The sequence below is a fragment of the Humulus lupulus genome, chromosome 6, assembly GCF_963169125.1.
Source record: "Humulus lupulus chromosome 6, drHumLupu1.1, whole genome shotgun sequence".
Taxonomy (NCBI): Eukaryota; Viridiplantae; Streptophyta; class Magnoliopsida; order Rosales; family Cannabaceae; genus Humulus; species Humulus lupulus.
Window position 1 is genome coordinate 9,926,625 of NC_084798.1, and position 19,939 is coordinate 9,946,563.

General features: G+C 34.5%; 2 protein-coding genes across 6 annotated transcripts; one reads left to right on the forward strand and one right to left on the reverse strand.

Annotated features, from left to right (window-relative positions):
• Window positions 1–95: 95 nt before the first annotated feature.
• On the reverse strand, window positions 96–4,526 carry LOC133781623 (DEAD-box ATP-dependent RNA helicase 32). Its single transcript, XM_062220671.1, has 8 exons — window positions 4,055–4,526; window positions 2,767–3,042; window positions 2,134–2,457; window positions 1,816–2,010; window positions 1,574–1,729; window positions 1,072–1,496; window positions 711–868; window positions 96–639 (listed from the first exon to the last, which is right to left on the reverse strand). Exons 1-8 carry the CDS (start codon window positions 4,424–4,426, stop codon window positions 308–310), a joined length of 2,238 nt encoding a protein of 745 aa, XP_062076655.1. The 5' UTR covers window positions 4,427–4,526; the 3' UTR covers window positions 96–307.
• A 483-nt stretch (window positions 4,527–5,009) lies between these two features.
• LOC133781624 (polyadenylate-binding protein-interacting protein 3) lies at window positions 5,010–10,828 on the forward strand. Of its 5 annotated transcripts, none has more exons than XM_062220677.1 (13): window positions 5,010–5,385; window positions 5,900–5,925; window positions 6,025–6,179; window positions 6,761–6,851; window positions 7,389–7,423; window positions 7,748–7,793; window positions 7,883–7,913; window positions 8,455–8,708; window positions 8,935–9,186; window positions 9,398–9,496; window positions 9,658–9,708; window positions 9,851–9,938; window positions 10,360–10,828. In XM_062220677.1, exons 1-13 carry the CDS (start codon window positions 5,205–5,207, stop codon window positions 10,533–10,535), a joined length of 1,485 nt encoding a protein of 494 aa, XP_062076661.1. In that variant the 5' UTR covers window positions 5,010–5,204; the 3' UTR covers window positions 10,536–10,828. The 5 variants fall into 5 exon arrangements, with proteins under 5 accessions (XP_062076661.1, XP_062076656.1, XP_062076658.1 ...); XM_062220672.1 differs by having other exon boundaries at window positions 5,012–5,385; window positions 5,804–5,925; XM_062220674.1 differs by having other exon boundaries at window positions 5,013–5,385; window positions 5,804–5,925; window positions 6,764–6,851.
• The last annotated feature ends 9,111 nt before the right edge of the window (window positions 10,829–19,939 follow it).

Genomic DNA, 19,939 nt, shown 5'->3' on the forward strand with positions numbered 1-19,939 from the left:
ATGTTTGTTTTGTGTTTATATTATTAGCATGAGATATGCTTTTCTTCATTTGTATGGTATACAGATATAAATGATTACGTATAAGCCAAACCTAATGAAAAGCAAACTTGAACACTCATCTTTCTATTTTACTAAAAGGAAGATACAACTTGTCCGTATCAAAGAACTTTCTATTAATTATAAAAACTTTAATTAACAAATTAAGTATATTAACAAAATTCAAATGGTACAACTCAAAAGGTAAATTCATGTTGACAAAATTGGTTGGATTGGGCAGAGTTAGGTTTTACCAATCCATGTTTCACTCTTAAATTTTGTTCATGGAGCTTAGCAATTTGAGAGCCAAAGCTTCTTGCTCCTGTAAAGATATTGAGTCAGTGTTAATAACAGCTTTACCCTCATTTTCTTCTCCATCACTTTCGCTATCGAAGTACTTCTTTGATCTTTTAGCACCCTTCTTCCCAGAGTCGTCTTCATCAGAGTCCTCGCCATCTTCTTCTTCCTCTTCCATTCTACCCTTTCTCTTCATCTTCTCCTTGGTTCTCTTTTCTTGGAGACGGTGGCGTTCGAGAAGCTTGTCTTCCTTGTCTGCAAGCTTCATCTCTTCCCTCAAATTTTTGTAAAATTCTTTCTTCTTTTCTGTAGGGAAATAAATAGTAAGGGAGTTGCAAGTAAAATTAATATAATAAGTTGAGATTGACAAGCCATACCCTGATCAAGCAGTGCTGAATCACCACCATTCTTCATGTTAGCTACCCTTGCAAGTGGAGGTAGTGTGTTGCCCTCCTCATCAAAGACAACTCTGGTTCCCACCGGTCGATGGACATTGATCTTCAACTTCTTTTTCTTCAAAACTCGAGTTGCTGGTCTGCAAGGAGGAAAAAATATATGATAAATGACAGCATGTGTATAAGATTTATGAAGCCCACTTTTCTACAAAATAACACCCATTTTGAGATTATTGGATCAATCATTTGTCAACAATCAAGCAGAATTTTCAAAAGCACCTTTAAAACCCAATTATGCACTGGCCACCAACAAAGAAAAAGGAAAAGAAAAAAAATGGCATACATGACATCTGCAATTTTGCTTGCTGAACCATCCTCATTTGTGGTGTTGTCTATGAGAAGCACATCGGTATCCACTTCCTTTGTCTTGAATTCACCAATATCAAGTTCTTCTCCAGGACGATCCAATTCATCCTCCTCATCATCAGTAGAATCTTCTGGTTCAATAACAGAAGGTTTTCCTAATATTTTCTCTTTCTTGATTTTTTGATTTAGAAAACGCAGTTTTGGAGTTAATGGAAGACCAAGTGATGCTGAAAACTGATCAATAGGCAATTTCATCACATCAAAAATCTCTTTGTCCCTATTTTTAAGAATAGACCGTACATATGTTGTAACAGCCCTTTGAGCTTTAGACTGCAACTCTGGATACTTGACTAGCAAAGCCGCCAACAGCCCTGAAACTGGTTGCAGTCTCTCTTGTTTTACCTAAACAATTAGAATACTGGTTACTTTGGCGTGGCAATACAAACTATTCAGACTGCAATGAATATATATGTGTGTACCTTATACGTTTTTATGGGTATTTTCTCTTCTCGCAATTTATCGAGCATTATTGTTTCCGAGGGCAAAAGAAACATAACTGATTTCCCGCATGACTCATAACGAGCTGTCCGTCCAACTCTGTGTATGTATGTTTTTATGTCATCTGGGCAATCCACCTATGCACAAGAAGACCATCTTATATCCAATCATAACAAATACTTTTATTCAATAGAAAAATTCTGTTTGAATACGAAATCCTCACCTGAACAACCCAGTTAACAGCCTTGTTAAAATCAAGGCCTCTTGAACCTACATCAGTGCAGAATAGAATGGATCGTTTTTCCTCACAGAAATGTGAATATATAGCCATTCTTTTTATCTGCTTCATTTTTCCATGAAGGCACTTCAAGGGTATTCCAGGACGGAGCTTTTTGAATGCTTCAAAGACAAATGTTACCTGCAAAAATAGTTCAAAGATGGTAAAAAAAGATACCAAGACACAAGCCTATCTAAATATTACTTGGCTTTTCACAAAAAAGAAAAAAAATAAACACTGATAAAACTAAAGCAAGAAGATAACCTGTTTGCGACTAGCGAAGAACACTAAGATCTTGGAGTTAAGATTTGACTTTATGAAACTCCACAACATGTCCAACTTTTGGTCTAGAGGAACAATAGTTGCCCGTTGGTTCAAACTTGTAGGAGTGGCTGTATCAGACTCCTCATGCACACTGAGGTACTCTGGATCCTTTAAACTGAGTCTTGCAAGGTCTTGAACAGATTTTGTTTGAGTTGCAGAGAAGAGAAAGGTTTGCCTTTTCTTTGGCAGCTGCGAAATGATCGCATTTACAGCTTTCTTAAAACCCACATCAAGAATGCGGTCTGCCTCATCAAGGATCAAAACCTGTTCCCTGGCCAGGAGAGTTCTCCCCAAAATTAGCAAAACAACAAAAAAGAAAATGGAGCACCAAAAACGAGAAAAGGAAGGAGGAGAAAAGGGGTCTCTTTGACGACTAAAATTTTATAGAGAACAGATATGACAAGAGGGGTTTCTCTGACGAGTAAATTACATATATGTAAGTTTTTGTTAGATCTTGCACAACTAACTTTTATCATCTGAGATAATTTGTGCACATAAAACAATTGAATGTAACAATAAGAAGAATAACAAAGTACTTCAGCAAAAAAAAAAAAGTTAAAAAAAAGTTAAGACCTGAAGTTGTGAGCAATCAAAATTTACAGTCTGATCCATGTGCTGCAGAAGACGTCCAGGAGTGCAGACCAATATATTCATATCATTCACATGCTCTTTCTCCATGTCTACATCTTTGTGACCACCAATTAGAAGACCAGCACTAAAATTATGGTGCCTTCCAACTGATCTTAATACATCAAAAGTTTGATTAGCTAATTCCCTTGTGGGAGACAGAATAATGCTGCCAACTCCATCCTCGCGGTTATATCTCTCTCGGAACAGTTTCTCCAAAACCTGAAATCAACAGTTACAGAATGTACGAAAAAACGTTGACTTTCTAAGCATTGAAAAGGGTTTACAGAAGAAGACGGAAACAGGGAATGATTAGGATGTGAATAACATTTACCGTTTCAACTTTTCTATTTGATTTGAACATTGAGAGAAATGAGCTACTTTCAGACTGTCTTTAGGAAGGAAAGGTAAAAAAAATCCAAATCTTACTGTAAGCATGAAGAAAGAGCAGCCCACTGACTTTAATCTTCACGTAAAAAATGATTTTACTATATACAGGTAATGCTTTAACTTATTGTTTAGTGATTCCACTAGATAGAATGCAATAATTGGGTTCTGTTGGCTTCTTCAGGCTAATATGCCTTAACAACATAATTAAGAGCTCACCTTTAAAATCAAGGAGCCTAAATGCCAGTAAGCCTCAAACACTATCCCAACTTTGCCCATGAAAAATATCCCCCAATTAGCCAATAATCAGCTATTAAATAATGCTACTAAGTAACACCTCTTCCAACAATTTGGCAGCAATATCAACCTAATATTCCTGTGTTTACATGAAATAGGTTTTGATCCATACACTATAACTGAAATTTAAAAAATTCCTCATATTCATCGTCTTCTTCTTTCTCATTGGTAATTGCCATTATGATTATTTACCTTAGTGACTAGCAAACGTGCCCTCAGTTCTCAAAATTCAAAAACTAAAGCTTTAACTTGCATCGTCTTCTTCTTTCTCATTGCTAATTACCATTATGATTATTTACCTTAGTGACTAGCAAACGCGTCCTCAGTTCTCAAAATTCAAAAACTAAAGCTTTAATTTTCATCGTCTTCTTCCTTCTCATTGCTAATTACCACTATGATTATCTTCCTTAGTGACTAGTAAACATGCCCTCAATTCTCAAAATTCAAAAACTAAAGCTTTAATTTTTCCCGCAAAATGCTTTCATATTTCTCAGTTACTCAGCAACCTCAAACATTAAACGAAACAGCATCAACAAAAAATTCAACTCACCGGTATAATAAACGCAAGAGTTTTCCCAGAACCCGTTTTCGCCGCACCGAGAATGTCCCTACCGCAGAGTGCGTGAGGCAAAGCCGCCCTCTGAATGTCAGTCATCTTAATGTATTTGGACTCCTTCAAACCATCCTTCGTCTTCTGAGAAATAGGCAACTGGTCGAACATGGTGACCCCCGAGTAGCGCGAGAACGACGCCGCTCCGTCGAGTCGGCCAACGGGTTCGCCGGAGCGAAGAGGAGGAAGAGCTAATGGGTTGGAGCCGGATTCCGGCTTCTGCGATTCGATCCATGAGTTGAGAAGGTCGATTTCGTTGACCTCCGAGAGTCGGTTCTGCTTGCGGAAGAACTTGGATTTGGGCTTTCTCATGGTGTCCACTGGAGCGGAGAAGGAAAGATGGCCACTCTTCTGTGTTTCAGTGAAGCAGAGACGAATTTAGGGTTTTTGGCAAAAGCGACAGGGTTTTGGGAAAGAGAAGATATATGATTTTAAAATATTTAAAAATTTATAATTTTAAGTTCTCTCATTAATTTATTATTATTATTATTATTTTGGGAAAAGGCATTAATTTTCAATTATAATTTTTATTTGGAAATCTATAAAGTTTCAAAATGCATTTGACAAAATCTTGTTTAAATTTTTAATAAATAAATAATATTATATATAAAAAAATGACATAAACATATTAAAAAAAATTATAAAAAAATTTATTTATAATTTTTTAATATATATGATCAAATATAAATGATAATTTTTTAATAAAAATAAAAAAATATATATTATATATTATTTTTATAATGATATTTTATAATATTTAAATTTATATTAATATAATTATTAAATATATAATTTTGTATTAAATATTATTATAATATTTGAATTTATATTAATATGCTTAATAAATAGTTTTTGTTTGCTCCATTATTCATATAGGAATAAAAACGGCACGCTATTCGGTGTCGTTTTGAGTAGCGAAGGAAATCGGTGAAGAAAACTCGACCGAGAGGGTACAGTTCCTTCCGCATTGTTCGTGCTTGCGAGTCCCACCTCTCTTTCTCTCTCTTCTGTAATACCGTGATTTCAGTACCTTAGAGAGAGAAACTTCAGAGAGAAGAATTCGATTCGGATCAGGAACAAAAACCAAGATATGGATTGCAGAAGCAGAGAGTTCCCATCCAATGACAACCCTTCTTCTTCTTCTTCTTCACTGAACGAAGCCTTGCTTTTCGCCACTATGTGCATCATTGGTCTTCATGTCGATGTTCATGTGAAAGACGGCTCTGTTTATTCTGGAATCTTCCACACTGCCTCTGTCGAGAATGAATACGGTACAAATTGTTTGTTTGGAATCTAATGCAATAGAATTGTTGAAATTTTTTCTTGGGCTGTTGTTGTAATTTGGAGTTGGTTCCTTCTTTTTTTTGAAAAAAAAGAATTCCGTAGGTGAATTGTTTGATCTTATTGGATTCTGATCTGGAAGTTGGGAATGATTCTTCTTTTGGCTAAAGAATCAGATCTTTGTTCTTTATGAACCGTTCAATACTTTTGTATGTTGTATCTACTTGTTATTTTGTTTTGAGATAAAGAAGATTCATTATTAGTTTTCACATTAATGAAAGCTCTTTCCACTAATAAAGAAGAAAACTTGGTCGTGTTTGCATGTATTTGTTGTAATTATGATATTCTTTTGCTTTTGTTCATTGGAGTTTCTTAGGAAAGTGTGTTGAATTGATGATCTTCTCATAGGTATTGTTTTAAAGAAAGCGAGAATGACTAAAAAAGGGCAAGGCAATTCAAATATAGTAAATGGGGAAGTGATAGATACACTTGTAATTCTTTCAGGTGACCTTGTTCAAGTTGTTGCAAAGGTATGAGATTTGTGCCATTTGTTTATTTCTTGAGATCTTTAATGAAGAAAAAGCCTGATTTTTTTTTTTATAATATGTTACCTTGTTGATGCTATTCAGGGGGTTCAGCTTCCAGCTGATGGTTATGCTGGGAATGTGGCTTGTAACAATGCTGAAGCTGTTCTGGAGTCTATTCCTTCTGCAGAATTTTCAGTGAATGATGTTGAGAAATCTATCAAGTCCACTGTGTGTAGAGAGAATGGTGAACAGTTAAGGTATTGTGTATTATTGAATGAGTTCTATGCAAATTTTTGGCAGTAGATCCTGTTGTTTATTTTTGCTATTATATATGAAAATAAATAATGTTTTGATATCTTTATCACCTCTTCACGCCCTTGTGATTGTACACCGTCTTTCTTTCCAACAGAGGACAATATTTGTTTCTTGTTACGTACCAATCCATGAAAACATTATTGAAACTTGTGTAGCATCTACACTGGTATTTATGAATGTCATGAATGATGATGAATATTGGGTTTGTATATTTCTCTAGAATTTAATATGCAATCGTCCTTTAGGACTAGTCTCTGACTTGTGCTTGTAATGGAGAGGAAGAGGCACTCAGCTTGGTTTTTGTTTCCTTTCATTTCGGTTTTAGAATCAGTTAGTTTTGTTGTGCATTTGGTGGATATATTTTGTTTAAGAAAAGTCTAGAGACCTGGTTTCTCTTGTGTTGCTTTATAATATTTCAGATTTTTATCACTGTATGCCTATTATGTATTCACATTTTCTGTGTTTGGTATGTATGATGTGATTATGTCATGGTGTGCTATATAATTAATTTTACTTTAAATAGCAGGAACTCAATGGAAAATGAGAATGGATTTCTTCCAAGTTTGATGCCCTCAAATGCTAAAAAGGATCTTGAGGGGAGAAATGTTGCCGAGGTACTTTCTCCTTTCTGCATAATTATTTAGTTGTATGCATATTTTTATCATGCTTTGTGTCAAGGAAAAAATTGGCTGGATTGGTAAGTTCGAATAGAATTACAAAAAATTGGAATGTATATGCTGAAAACTCAGGAGTTAAAAGGAAGTAAAATGAAAGAGAGGGAGAAAAATAGTAAAGAAGAAAAATTTCTGAAGTTTGGAATTAAGGAAATGTTTGAAAGTAAGAGCTATAGTTCCAAGAAATCCTATTTTTAACTCGTCAATTGATTCAATCTTGCTTGTTGAAGCATTGGTTCTCTATCTAGAAATACATTGGATGAAATGAGGGGAAAATATCTTTTAGCAATCAGGGTCCTAGTACTTATTTTCCTCTCGCTGCTTGCAAACAATCCCATCTTGTCATAGGTCTAACCTTGTAAGAAGTAAACATGAAAGAGAGACAAATTACATAGGTCTATCTATGATGTTTATGAACTTATACGAACTCTCTCCAAGTCCTTATTTTGCTGTGTTCTTTTTCCCGCCTTAATGCAGATTAAAGACACCTCTGGTGCTGCAAATGATGGGAGGTATAATTAGCTTCTAATTTCTCTCCCACTTTTCTTTTCCAAAATATTTGGGAAGTTGGACCTTAACCCTTTGTGCCTTACAATGACATCCAGAATGCTTACATATAGTTTTGTCCTTTGTTCTACTATCACTTTTGCCCTTTGAAATTAACCATGCATGTCTTCTAAGGAAATTTCTTGTCCTCATCCTGTTGGACATGAAACATTGGCCCTGATCATGTCAATTAGAATGTATTTGTCTTTCGACACTGTTGCAGTGCTATATAGTGTCACCTTTGTCAAGTCTTTCCGTTTTTTTATTTCCTTGGAATTAAATTTTGACAGACAATGTGGATATGATGGATTGCAAGAGTTTTCTAAGGAAGAAAGTGTATGTTAAGATAAAATTGTTTACTCTTCATAATAAGTGTGTCACTTTATCTATGTTGGATTAACAATTTTCAACTTTTTTTTTTGCAGGCTACTAAAGATTTAGGCTCAAGTTCAACCTGTAAGTCAATATCCATGTCACTTGTCTCATTGTTTAAAATGTTTTGATATTTAGAAGTTGCTTAATCTCTGTGATATTTATAAGGAAGGATTCTCTGTAAGGATAATATTAATTGGAAAGCCTCTATTTTGACGTGGACGTCCTATGTTAAGATTATCAATTAGTGAAGGAGTGAGATCAAAGAAACTTGACATTGAACATTTTCCTATTTATTTATTTTCACCATGTTAACCAAATAACTTATTAAGGACCTGATTTAAAACTAGCATCCTTGGCAACAGTTGATTGATCTATTTTTTGAGTGCTTGGTCTACACTAATGGCGATGCATGTTTCGTGGATAGTTTTCTTTGCCATTGACATATTATACAAAATCAATATTCTTCTGATGGAATAACCATACATTATCTTATTCTAGTTCTATGATATTTTATCATCCATTAATTATCTTGGTACTTTTTTTTAGAAGTTTTTACATGTTATGACTACCTGTCTGTCCCAGGACTTCTTTTTCCTAAAATTCTTTAATGCTTGACATACAGGTGTCACCCAGATAAATCCTGCCAATGAGAGACAGACAGCTACAGCAGAGAAGCTACTACCTTCTGGAGCATCTTGTGGTCCTCAATCACTAAGAGCAGATCTTTTTAATGGAAGGAATACTTCGGTTTCATCAAGTGTCTCTACTTCAACAAGTTCAGTTGGGGATGTTACCTCAGAGTCTTGGCATAAGTCAGTAGCAACAACTCAAACGGACCAGCCTCAAATTTCACAATCTCATAATAGAAGTGCTAAGGTGAGTGATACGTTTGTTTTAAGTGGCCACTTAAAAGAATGGGAGAATTTCTTTTGCTTGATGTGAGTGATCATATTGGTTTGGTTATTGGTATAAACACTGCTGGCTAGCAGAAACAACTAATAATTCAAGGCATTTATCTCCGCTTTATTTTTGGCAGATTCTTCTTATTTTTTCTACGTGCTCTGTAATTGGGTTATATATATTTTTTGCTCTTTCACCACAGGAATTTAAACTCAACCCAGCAGCCAAAACATTCTCCCCATCTTTTACAAATTCCACATCAACAACTCCTGCGATACAAACAGTTGCTGGCTTAGGTTATATGCCAAACCACTCTTCTGCGACACCTGTTCCTGCCCAGTCAGAGCTTGGATTAAGCCCTTTTGGATCTCATGCATCTGTACCTGTTAAGATTCTCCCTTACGGTAATTTTCCAACTGGAAATGTTGTCGCGGCTTCTCAGTTTCCACAACCTGTAAGTATCATTAAATGTTATTGAATTCCTTTGAGTGATATTTTATATTGATACTTGATCTAGCATGTCCTTTAGACTGATCTTCCATGTTTGAAACAAACTTTTCGAGAAAAGTAACTTGAATTTAAGTATTTCTTTGATATTAAAAAAATGTTTAGCTGAGTTGCCTTATGGTTATTATTCTTATTGAGAGTTTTCTTTCTGGCTATAGATTGTGGGACATATGGGAAGCAGGATGCAACCACTTAGATATTCTAGCCAATATCCTATTCAGGCTGGACCAGGCATTGTGCATCCAAATTCTCAATCAGTAAGTGCATCACTTTTTAAGTATTCGTGTTTGATGTCCAAAAAGGATTTTTAGTATTTATACTGAATTGCCAAAAATGTCTGTCTGGATTCTGTTAGATGGTTGTTCTATTTTACTTTTACCTCTTGTGATTGAGTTAATAAATTCCTTCTAAAATCTAGGTCATGGTTGGACGACTTGGGCAGCTAGTTTATGTACATCCAGTTTCTCAAGTAAGATACACTACATCAATGCAATGGGACACTGGATTTAGTTTTTCAAATGCATATGAATTGTTTGCTTTGGTTTCAAAATTAATATTTTTTAATTAATTTTTATCCAGTAGCTTAATCGTCTTCCACTTGTATATTGTAGGAGATGGTTCAGGGTGTGACAGCTCTCTCTTCACCATTTGCACGTCCATTGTCATCTCCCCATCAAACTCAGTTTCCAAAGCACCAAGGTATTATTATTGTATAGTTGCTACTGTCTTTCATCTACTGAGTAATATGCTGTTCTCGAGAAATATATATTTAGAATGATTTTCTTGATAATATGACTATATGTGTTATCTTCTACATAGCAAAAACTAAGAATTGATAAATAAAATTTCTTTGACAATGCAAAATGATATGTTCACTACTAGAGTGCATTTATAACAAATGATTTAGCTTAGATAAATAAATGGCATATAATATATGAAAGTGTAATGAGAAAAGCAGCATCAGCAATGACTTACAACTCAGAAATTTATTAATATTCCAATATTTTAAGTTGGACTTTTCTTTTATATTGGAATTTGGAACCACTATGCTTTCATGTAAAATAATAATAATAATAATAATAAAGAAAGTAGAATGTTTATTTTTGAAAATTTAATGCAGGAACTACGGCAGCAGGCCAAGCAATGCAGCTAAGAGTTGCTCCACCTTTGATAGCCAGTGGAGAGCAACCCTATGCAGTGCCACTCCCAATTCCGATTTTGCAACAGCCGGTCCTTTCTAATCGGTATATTCATGTTCCAGGATCTAACAACCTCTTGAACACAAAATTTTTGTGAACATTTTTGTGTCCTGTTTGATTGGTCTTTCTAGTTCCTCAAATTATTACTATTTAAAAAATATCCAGAAGTTTTGACATGATCATTATTGGTTGAAGAAGAGTGATAGTATAGGCTGTATTCATTTACTGTTTTCTTCACACAAGAAAGAACTATACAAGGTTGAGTTTTGTAAGAAATGGCTTGAAAGTAATGTAATATTTGTTTTGAGGGGTGAGAGCTCTCAATGATGTTTCTGAAGAACTTAACTGCTTGCTGTTTCAACTTTCAAGTTCAAATAGTTTCCATAGAAAGAGAGATGCATAGGAATATCTTGCAAAAGTAGCTTGATTCTTTGACACAGGTTGATGGGACTACACTTGCTCTTGAACATATTGTTATATTAATTAATAAGAAACTCATCTACATTCACAAGAAGTATGAGAATAACCTGCCATGTGATGAATGAAATAATTGTGAGCTTGTGAGTTGGTGAATCCCAGCAGAAGAAAGATCTTTGCAACTTATTGAACATAAATCAGTCTTTCAAATTAGGGCTTGTATAATTGTGGTGAATAAAAATCGTGTATGGTTTTGCAACAATGTGGATTTTCTTTAATTACTAACTATTTGTGGTTTCATTCATTTCCTTCTTGCTAACAAAGGCTAATACTAGTACTCTATTTGAAAAGAGTAAGGTCATCTGAGTTTGTCGTCTCCAACCCATAAATTCTTTATGGGTTTTGCGGATCAAATGTTCACCCTAGAATAAAGTATGTTTAGTTGGCGGAAAGAAAATATGGTGAAAAAGAAAACTGGGTAGAAAAAAATGTAGGTGGACCCTACCAAAATCTTTCCTCCCAAACTATGAGAATGAATTTTTTATAACATACTAATAAATTAAAATTACTCATTTACCTTTATTTTTTATTGGGTAAAAATTATTTTGGACCATGTGATTTGAAAAAGTTATTGATCAAACTTTGTGTTTTGTTAAATGATAATTTGGACTCTGTATTTTGCAAAATGGAATAAAAGAGTACCATCGATCAAATTTTGGTGGAACACATAAGATCTCCAACCTAAAACACACTTGATTTACTTTTATCATTTTTTCCTTCCTCCTTTTCTACCAAACAACTTAAGAGAAAATCAATTGTTTTTTCCTCACTTCTATTTTCTACCCCTCATTAGTTTGTGATTACTTGCAATGAGATTGTTTTAACAAACTAGGTAGCTTATAATACTTTTTGACAAGAAAAAAAGAAGAAGAAAGTAGCTTTCAATACTTTGTGCTAGGACTTTCTTACCTGACCAAGAAAAGATGACAATGAGTACGTTCAGAGCCGATCCTATGTAATTAGGGGCCTATGAAATTTACATCTTATTTTTAAGTTTTTTTTCTTCGAGTTTCTTTTGATGTTAAATTTTTCAATGCGTTTTATCTTTTTTATTTTGGAAACTTCTTTGGGGTAGAGGCTTTAGGATTCGACTTGGGCTGTTTATAGTCATGTCTTCTTCACATTATCTTTACCATGTTTGTAAATCTCAAATTACTACTGGCTCTTATGAGCCATCAAGTGTGTTCTCTACCTACTTTGAGGTGTGTCCTAGATCATTATTTGTTGTAGCAATATGCAATGCACCATTACTTTCTTTAGCAACTCTGCTAAAGATACTCTCATTTTGGGAATATTTCTCGAGCAAGAATTGGTACAATTTCACTTTGGTATTCTCCCAAGCCAACAATTCTTCTCATCTTTGTTCCAGTGACAGATGGCCGTTGGAAATGCTTTTAGGATTCTCTTTAGAGCATCTACAATGGGAGCAACATTAAAAATTGCTTAAGTTGTCCCATCATAATTATTTTAATAAACCTAACCAATCAAAAAAAAGAAAAAAAAATTAAAAAAACAAATATGAAAGCAACCACTACTACAAAAAAGAGCAATTATGTCAGTCAAACGCATCAGTAAACGCAGTTGACTGACGCTGTTGACAAAGAATTAACATTTGTGGCAGTTGGATACTGCCACAAATGAGGGCCCAATTGCGTCATAACGTACACTGACGCTGTTTAATGGAACCGTTTGTGTCAGTGGGGCACTGACGCAAACGGGCTGTTAACGGCGTCAGTGGCCCACTGACGGTAAAGGGTGTTTGCGTCAGTGCCCCACTGACGCAAACGCCCTTTACCGTCAGTGGGCCACTGACGCAACTGAGTCTCCCATAATAAAACCCTCATCGTCCCAGCCGAGCCCCATTTCACTCATACCATAATTTCATACCGTTTTCCTCCCAAACCAGCGGCACCCAATCGAGGTTCTCCCCATTTAGGTACGTTTTCAGCCATTTTTTTTCAATTTTAATGTTAAAATAATGATTAATATATGTTTATGAAACTTATATATAGTTTTTTTGGATTTTTTTGTATAGATTTTGTTTTTTGAAGATATAATTTGAAAACCCATAATCTTCATTGGATTTTTGGGGTTTTCTACATCAAGAACCCACATTGCACAATTACCACAAGTAAGTGTAATTTTATTAATTTTTATGATTTAAATATAATTTTTGTGAATTTTTTTTTATAAATTGACTATATTTCTGATTTTTAATTTTTAGATAATTTTATTAACTTTTTTTTTAATTTAATTAAATTTTGAATTTACTATGTAAATGAGTATATATATAGATTAATGTATATATTTTGTATAAGTTTCATTTTATTAAATGTTTAGTTTGATTATTATTAGTAAATTTTTGTTTATATTTTGTTAACTTTTTAAAATTATTTTTAATTTTTGGGTTTAATTGGTTAAATAGGTATATATTAAATTTTATTGTTTTTTTAAGTTATATTTTATTATTGATTTAGTTAGGATATTTATAGTCGATTTTTATTTATGTGAGTTGTTAACTTTTTAAAAAAAAAAAAAATTATTTCGGGTTTAAGTAAACAAATGTGTACATATAAAAAATTATTTGTTTTCTTTAATCATTTTATTGTTTATTTAGTTACAATATAGCTTTATGATATTTTTTTTTTTTATATTTTGTTAACTTTTTTATTATTTTTTTGTATATTGTTATATTTGAGTAGGTATTTTGTTGACAACTTTGTTGGTGAGATCAAGCTTTGGAGGATTTTATATTAGAGGTAATATTTTAAACCTTAATGTATAATTAATATATTGAACTTAGTAGCATGTACGAATTATAAAATAGTGGAGATAGGATCTGGGACTGTGTGCTGCGGTGATATAAGGCTGTAATTGTGCATGTTTGATTGATTACTTGATTTGTTGTATTTATGTGATGAATATATGTTTATTTAAATTTTGGGAAATATGATAGAAATAGGGGAAATGTTGTCCAATTTTTTTTTAAGATTTAGTAATTTGGGAATTATGCATGTTTGATTGATTAATTGATTTGTTGTATTTATGTGATGAAATATGTTTATTTAAATTTTGGGAAATATGATAGAAATAGGGGAAATGCTGGCCAATTTTTTTTGGACATATTGTTTCCTTTATTTACTTTTCAATTAAGTAATCCACGAACTTAATTGTTAATGTTTGTTACTTTGTTTGTTTTTTTTTTTTTGTGAAGTTTGACAATGGATAGAGATTGGATGTCAGCGGATAGGTTATCTATGAAATATAGGAATGGAGTTGAGTTTTTCTTGGAATTTTGTGCAAGAAATACTCAATCTCCTAATAGTATTCCTTGTCCATGTGTTAAGTGTTGTAACGTTGTGAGGATGCCAATTTTTAAAATAAAAGACCACTTGTTTAGGAATGGAATAGACAAAAGTTATAAAGTATGGTTTTTGCACGGTGAAAGAATGAAAGGAGCTGATGAGGGACCATCTAAGAATAATAAGTATTTTGATGTTGATTACGAAGTTGATGATGTTGCAGAGATGATTGATGATGCACAATATGAATCACATGTGGATCCAATTAAATTTCAGTCAATTTTAGAAGATGCTGAGAAACCCATTTTCCCTAATTGTATAAGGTTCACTAAATTATCAGCACTGCTTAGGTTGTATAACTTAAAAGCCAAACATGGGTGGAGTGATAAGGGAATGACAGAGTTGTTAACATTTTTAGGAGAATTATTACCCGAAGGTAATGAAATGTCGTCTTCATTTTATGAAGCGAAGAAGACATTGCGTTCGTTAGGCATGCAATATGAAAAAATACATGCTTGTCCTAATGATTTCATCTTATATCGAAAGAGATTTGTTGATGCAATTGCATGTCCGACATGTGGCGAGTCTAGATGGCAAAAGAAAAAAAATTCAGATGCAGTTAGAAAAGGTGTCCCTGCAAAGGTTTTATGGTATCTTCCACCGATACCTTGTTTGGTTAGGTTGTACCGAAATGATGATCATGCTAAAAATTTAATTTGGCATGCTAAAGATAGAGTAAAGGATGGCAAGCTAAGACATCCAGCTGACTCGCCAGCTTGGAAAACAGTAGATGTTAAATGGCCGGAATTTGGGAATGAACCGAGGAATATTCGTTTGGGTCTTTCTGCTGACGGAATTAATCCACACAATTCCCTTAGTAGTAAATATAGTTGTTGGCCTGTAATGCTAGTCATCTATAATCTACCACCATGGTTGTGTATGAAGAGGAAGTTTACCATGTTGACCTTGTTGATATCTGGTCCTAAACAACATGGAAATGATATTGATGTATACCTAGCTCCTTTAATTGATGATTTGAGCACATTGTGGTATGAGGGGGTTAATGCTCACGATGCTTATAAGAAAGAAAATTTTAATCTTAAAGCAGTGTTATTGTGGACTATTAATGATTTTCCAGCCTTAGGTAATCTTTCTGGATTTAGTGTGAAAGGGTACAAGGCATGTCCCATTTGTGAAGAAGGGACTCATTCTGAATATTAAAAACATTCTAGAAAGATTTGTTATATGGGACACCGAAAGTTCTTATCCGAAAAACATAAATTTCGAAGTTTGACAGATGCCTTTAATGGTAAACCTGAATTTGGAAAGGCTCCACCACCTTTACTTGGAGGACAATTGTTAACAAAGTCCAATGCAAGTTCGGAAAACCTAGAAATTTTACAAATAAGAGAAAAAATGTTAGACGTGAAAAAACAAAGGAGGTTGTAGATGGTGCGACAGGTTGTTGGAAGAAGAAATCGAATTTTTTTGAGCTTGAGTATTGGGAGCATTTGGTTTTGCGGCACAACTTGGATGTCATGCACATTGAGAAAAACGTGTCAGATAGCTTAATTAGTACATTGCTGAATATTCCTGGTCGGAGTAAGGATGAAATCAAAGCTCGGTTGGATTTAAAAGTAATGGGTATACGCAGTAAGTTACAACCAGAGATTGGTGAGAGACGAACCTATTTACCACCTGCATGTTATACCTTGTCTAAGGAAGAAAAACGAAGTGTATGTCATTCTTTGTCGAATGTGAAAGTACCGGAAGGTTATTCTTCAAATATTTCTTCTCTGGTAGATATGAAAATTTTGAATTTAGTTGGAATGAAGTCTCATGACCATCATACACTACTTGAACATCTTCTACCGGTAGCTATCCGCTCTGTGTTGCCTAAAAAAGTTCGATATGCAATTACCAAACTATGCTTTTTCTTTAAATCTATTTGTTGTAAAGTGGTAGATGTGTCGAAGTTGGACACTCTTCAAACAAATATTGTGATAACTATGTGTGAGTTGGAGCAGTATTTCCCACCTTCATTTTTTGACATAATGGTTCATTTAATAGTTCATTTGGTGAGAGAAGTAAAATTGTGTGGACCAGTATACTTGAGATGGATGTACCCATTTGAATGGTATATGAAGGTTTTAAAAGGTTATGTTAGAAATATAAGTAGACCTGAGGGTTGCATAGTTGAATCCTACATCGTTGAAGAAGCAATGGAGTTCTGCTCAGAATACTTATCAGGTGTTGCGAGCATTGGACTATGTTTTTCTAAAATTGAGTTTGAAATAAGTAAAGGTGGTAGAGGTGGTGTTATTTCTGAAGTAAATAAATCTGATCGAGATGAAGCACATCGCCTAGTCTTACAAAATATTGATGATGTTCAACCATACATCGAGTAAGTTCTTATACATATGCATGATCAATCTTATTTTTCTCTTTCATTATATTGACAATGATATAAATGATATTTATTGAAGAGGACATTTCAATTGGATCAAGACTACTTATCCTAATAAGTCTCGGAATAAAAAATGGGTACAAGATGAACATTATCGAAATTTCAGCACTTGGTTCGAGAATGAGGTAAAATACTTGTGTTGTTCTTGTTTGAGTGTTATTGTATTTTAGCTTGTTAGAATTTAATATACTTTGTTTTATTTTATTGTATTCTAGGTTCTGATTAACACCACAAACAAAGTGTCTGAAACACTAAAATGGATAGCACGAGGTCCTTCAATGAGCGTAATTAAGTATAAATGCTATTTTATTCACGGTATTCAATTCAACACCGTAGAACGTGATAACATTAGAAATACACAAAATAGTGGTGTTACTATTATCGCCCAGACTTTTCAAATATCTAGTTCCAAAGATAAAAATCCCATAAATTGTGATATGACATTTTATGGGGTGATCAAAGAAATTTGGGAACTAGATTATGTGACTATTCGAATTCCAGTCTTCTTGTGTGATTGGGTGAAAAGTGATAATGGGGTCAAAACAGATGACTTAGGATTCACACTGGTGGACTTAAATTGAATAGGACATAAATCTGACCGATTTATAATGGCATCACAAGCCAAGCAAGTATTTTATGTGAGTGATCCAGTAGATGCTCGATGGTTAGTTGTCCTAACAAGTCAACCGAAAGATTATCTGATCAAAGAGTCTGGGAGCGATGACATTATACTTGAACAAGAAACGTTTACCATTGATTCACCGCCTATTGATGTCACCATTGACAATGACGATGACTATATACGCGAGAATGGTGAAGGGTTGTGGGTAGAAAATTAAAGGTATATATATTAATTTTATGATTTTGTTTTTATGTATTTTGTGAAGTTTATACCAGATAATATTTGTGTTTACTAAATTGCAGGTACATTGATTATGGATCCATCATATGATGAAGATGGCAATCCGTTTGTTGATGATCATGGTAATGGTCTAGAGGGGATTAATCCTACCGCACCAACAAATACACAAGAAAAGAAATATAGGGGTAAATCAAACTGTAGTGATGTATTCAAAGCAAGAAGTGAGGGTCGCAATTATGAGGTCGAGTACAATCGTTTTGGTCGAGCGATGGGAAAAGGGGGGATCAAGATGAACAGCACCATCGGTCTTCTATCACGCACAACCCTTCCTTTAGATATCGACAATTGGAAACAAATGCCAAAGGATAAAAAAGAAACTTTATGGGGTCAAATACAGGTAACCTATAATATTGACTATTAAATTTATCATAATGAATTAATATATTGAAAAAAGTTTAATATTTTTGGGTTCGTTTGTGCAGGAAACGTTCAAACTTTCAAATTCTTAAAAAACAGACGTCCTCAAAGAAGCAGGAAAAATATGGAGAAATTGGAAAACAAGACTAACAAAAGATCTTATATATGTATATAAGAATGTAGCTCCTGAGCTTCTTGCCAAGCCACCATCAGAGTACATCCAGTATTACAAACCAGAAGATTGGAAGAATTTTGTTGCAAAAAGACTAACCCCAGACTGGGAAGAGATGAGAAAACAAAAACAAAATGCTCGGGCTCAGAACAAGTATCCACATCACTCAGGGCGTGGTGGTTATGCACTGGTAGAGAAAAAAATGGAAGAGGAATTGGGTCATGAGCTGACCGAATATGACAGAGCTGAGATGTGGACACGGGCACGGATGAACAAGAATCGAGAAGTTATTGATGAAGAAGCTCGAGATGTGGTCAATAAGATTGTAAGTGTTCTTCGATTTTTTAAAATAATTGTAATGATTAATCTGTGTGTTAAATTCTAATCGATTTATTTACTATGTATATAGGCGGAATACAGGCAAATAGTAGCAGAAGGCGAGTTGGTGGAGGAAGGTTCAAACGATATACTAACAATGGCATTAGGCACTCTAGAGCATGGGGGACGTGTTAGGGGGGTCGGTGCACATGTCGCTCCCCGTCAATTTTTTCATGTCCCACCACCAAAAAGATTCAATCACAAACAAAAAGGTGTGGAAGATACTCGTTATAAAGACCTTGAAGATAAATGGCGTCAATCTGAAGAAAGGGCACGTCAACAGGAGGAAAAGTTAAACCAGTTGATGGCGCATATTGCATCTCAACAGAGCGGTGCATTTGGATCATCAAATGCATCTGGTTCGGGTGTAGGAGGAGCCTCAAACACACCACACGCACCATATGCCCCTCCACCACTGACACAGGCACAACAGGCTCCGCCACCACCGACATGGACATCATATGCTCACCGACCACCCTCACAGCTACCACTTGCTCCTCCACCATCGACGCAGGCACCATGTGCTCCCCCACCACCACAGTCAAATTTTCCTGAGGAGGTAATAGTTTCTTATTAATTCATTATTGCATATATTTGATACAGTAAAAATAAACTAGTTTATCGAAAAGTCTAACAGATTAATTGGAATGTAACAGATTAATTGTAAGTTGTGTCTTGGTTCGACACAAAATATAGTTGCAGAGGGGAAACTTGTAAGTACCTGTTGCACAGAAATACATAGCGTTCAACTGCCTCCTGGAAATTATCGTGTCAGAGTTGAGGTAGCCATTCAAGAGAATGCTAGTTTACCATATCCGCTTACAATGGAAGGTTATACATTGGTTGGACAAGCAGTCGGGTATGATGTTGGATGGCCACAACATTGGGTTCTTACTAATCAACAAACGAAAGAGCCACTTGCGCCCTCTACTCAACAAACAAGACAATAAAAAAAAAGAATAGAGGCATTGACACAGGAGCCTACAGAAGTGCATTTCTAAAAAATATTGAGGTGTTTGGTGAAGTTTATTGATAAATGGCAAGCTGATCGCGTGGTAGAGATTCCAATTGTTGAAAGGGTATTTGGATTCGAAACTATCGCTCTATTAAGGAAAGATGATATCCTTCACTTGTGCAACTATGAGATGATTGGACAGACCGAGTTAGCATTATATATGAGGTACAATGGTGTTTATAATCTTAGTTTATTTAGTTTAACTTGAAATTTAATAGTTTATTAACTTTTTTAATTATATGTAGATTCCTCGATGATTTGGTGCAAACGAAGGGATTGAACCACATGTACACTTTCATGCATCCCGCTTTAGTGTCCACTAATGCAGGAACCAATGAAATGCGTGCTAAAAATCTCTTTGATCGGTTTCTGCAGATGGAGCTAGAGACACAGTTTCTAATTTGTCCTTGG